Consider the following 2,500-nt stretch of genomic DNA (forward strand, 5'->3'; position numbering starts at 1 on the left):
TGCTCAGGATGTTCCTGAAGTACGTTTTCTCGCTCACATCAAACTGTCCAGGAGAAATAAAAGGATTTGGACTCAACATATGACCTGGAATGTGATCGTGTGATGGGTCAGAAGCATCTTACCCCGTACTCCTCGTCGATAAGTTCAGGTTTTAACAGGAAGTCTGGATATCCGGTCATAACCATCATGTGCTGCAGCTGAGAGAAAGATCGAGAATAGTGAGAAGATCTCTTTCTTATATAAACCTGTCGTGAACTCTTGAAACACAACCTTGGCTCGGGCAGCGTCTCGGGTTTCTTCGTCCATCCAGTCGAGCTCCTGCAGTCTCTGATCTAACGAGTGTTTGATGTCCTCCACCAGCTCCTGCACCTGAGAACGGGGGCGGAGACTAGCTGTCAATCAAAGGAGCCGCCACGTCTGATTGGGTCTCTGGGTGACTCAACTAAAACTAAAACTTGTTCAAAAATAACATAAATAACCTCGTTCAAAACCATCAAGTGCACAAAAAAAATTATTTATTTGATTTATTTAAATGTAAATTTGATTGTTGGATTACTGTGAGGCGTCTTTGAGCTCAGGAAAGGTGCTATATAAATAAAAACGTACTATAATTATTATTATTAAATATTTAATTCACTTTATTGACATCAGCATGTTTTTTTATATAATATAAATATTTATATATATCCTAATTATAACGTAAAACATTATGTAAAATTTCTATGTGATGTATTTAAAGTCAATATTTTAGTGCTTATTGATTTTATTATATTATAATTAATTTTATTTTTTATTTTCTGAATTTTAGCTAGGTTTAGTAATTTTGTTATGCATTTTTGTCATTTTTTTTTTTTTAATGTCTATATAGCTTTTATTCATTTTTACTTATTAGTTTTTAGTAACTTTATTGCAATTAAAATCTATTATAAATAAAATCAGTTATGCCTTGGCTACTCCACATGAAATTTAATTTCTATTTTTTTTTTTTTTTTATTAGTAATGAAAAACCTTTTTTAGTGAACTTTATTAACCCTGACCCATATATTATATCAGGCCAATGATGTTTCTATGAGGGCCGCTTAATATCTTTTAACCTTCATGTTAATTTAATAAGAAATGGAAACTTCTGAGTGACAAAAATCATTCACACTTGTAATTAGAAAAGCAAGTCAAGTGAAACCTTCGTTTTAAAGCTGGTCAGATTAACAAGAGATGACCTCAAATATTAAAAATCATCATATTTTCATGATTTCTGAAGATCATGTGACACTGAAGACTGGAGTAATGATGCTGAAAATACAGCGGAGCATCACAGAAATAAATTACACTTTAACACAGACTGATGTAGAAAACATCTATTTAAAATCGTAATAATATCTCACTATTTTTAATGCACTTAAAATCACGTAAATGCACTCCTGTTGAGCAGAAGAGTCTTCTTTATAAAACCTTTTGAATGACAGTCTGTGTAAAAGAGCAACAGGAATATTTTACAAACATTCCCCTAAAGAAAGTAAGCCGTGTGTGGATGATTTATTCCTTTAATAGAAACTTTAAAGAGGTTTGGATGATTCTTGTGCTCAAAAAAAAAACAGGATGAAACCCACGGCAAGCTGGAAAAACTGCAAAAGTCTGCACTCGTCTGACAAAAGTGACATTTTGACTGAGGATTTCCACAAATACACCCCGCCACGCAAACCATCTGGGAGCCACGTCTTCCTGAAAAGAAGTGCGATTTGATCCATCCATCATTGTATCAATCTGAGAAGAGCAGGGGAGGAGAGGTAAACAAACACTGGGACACTTCTATAGCAAAGAGAAATTAGAAAAGAGCTCTCGATATCTCTATTATATGAGCAGAGACTGAAGTTGCTGATGCTTTATGCTTTATGCTTTATAATGCTTTATAATGCTTTATAATCACCAAATATTGAACTGATCTGAGCTCATGCATTCTTCTGAGGAAGAAACAAACATTTTTTGTGGACAATGTTCACTTAAAAACGGAGATTAAATCAATGAAACCCAATCAAACAGTTCCTGAAAAAATGCAAAACTTGTGATAACTGAGAAACTAAATCCAAAATTTGGATGCATTAATATCTTATTAACAATATAGCATAATGGAAAAGATATGCAGCTTTTTAGGAACGTCACAAGTGTAAGAATGTGTAAATTAAACCTTAAAAAGTACAGTGATTATAAAAAAAGGAAGTTGTTATATATTGTTTTATTCAATATTAATCTATTTTATTGTAATTTTCTAATTTAAGAATATCATAATTAATATTATGTATTCCAAAAAACATTTCTTAAGAATGTTCCTAACTGTTTTCCTAAGATTGAACGTAAGAGGAATTTAAATTCTGATAAAAAAAATCACTGTAAATAAATTATAAAAGTTAAGACCAGTGTTATTTATTTTCCATTTTAATTTTCCATTTAATTAAAGTTTTAGTAATTTTGTTGAGTGTCATTTTTAGTATTTTCTTGTCTGTAT

At 31.6% G+C, this 2,500-nt stretch overlaps 1 protein-coding gene across 1 annotated transcript in view; it reads right to left on the reverse strand.

Annotated features, from left to right (window-relative positions):
* The window catches only part of LOC127972154 (endothelin-converting enzyme-like 1), a 31,430-nt gene that overhangs the window by 9,301 nt on the left and 19,629 nt on the right, over positions 1-2,500 (reverse strand). Inside the window, exons 9-11 of the mRNA XM_052575470.1 lie at positions 271-369; positions 123-197; positions 1-43 (exon numbers count right to left, since the gene is read on the reverse strand). The exon at positions 1-43 is cut by the window's left edge and continues 61 nt beyond it. Coding sequence (XP_052431430.1) covers positions 1-43; positions 123-197; positions 271-369 — 217 coding nt within the window. The remainder of the gene's footprint in view (positions 44-122; positions 198-270; positions 370-2,500) is intronic.

Source organism: Carassius gibelio, chromosome B15, assembly GCF_023724105.1.
Source record: "Carassius gibelio isolate Cgi1373 ecotype wild population from Czech Republic chromosome B15, carGib1.2-hapl.c, whole genome shotgun sequence".
Classification (NCBI taxonomy): Eukaryota; Metazoa; Chordata; class Actinopteri; order Cypriniformes; family Cyprinidae; genus Carassius; species Carassius gibelio.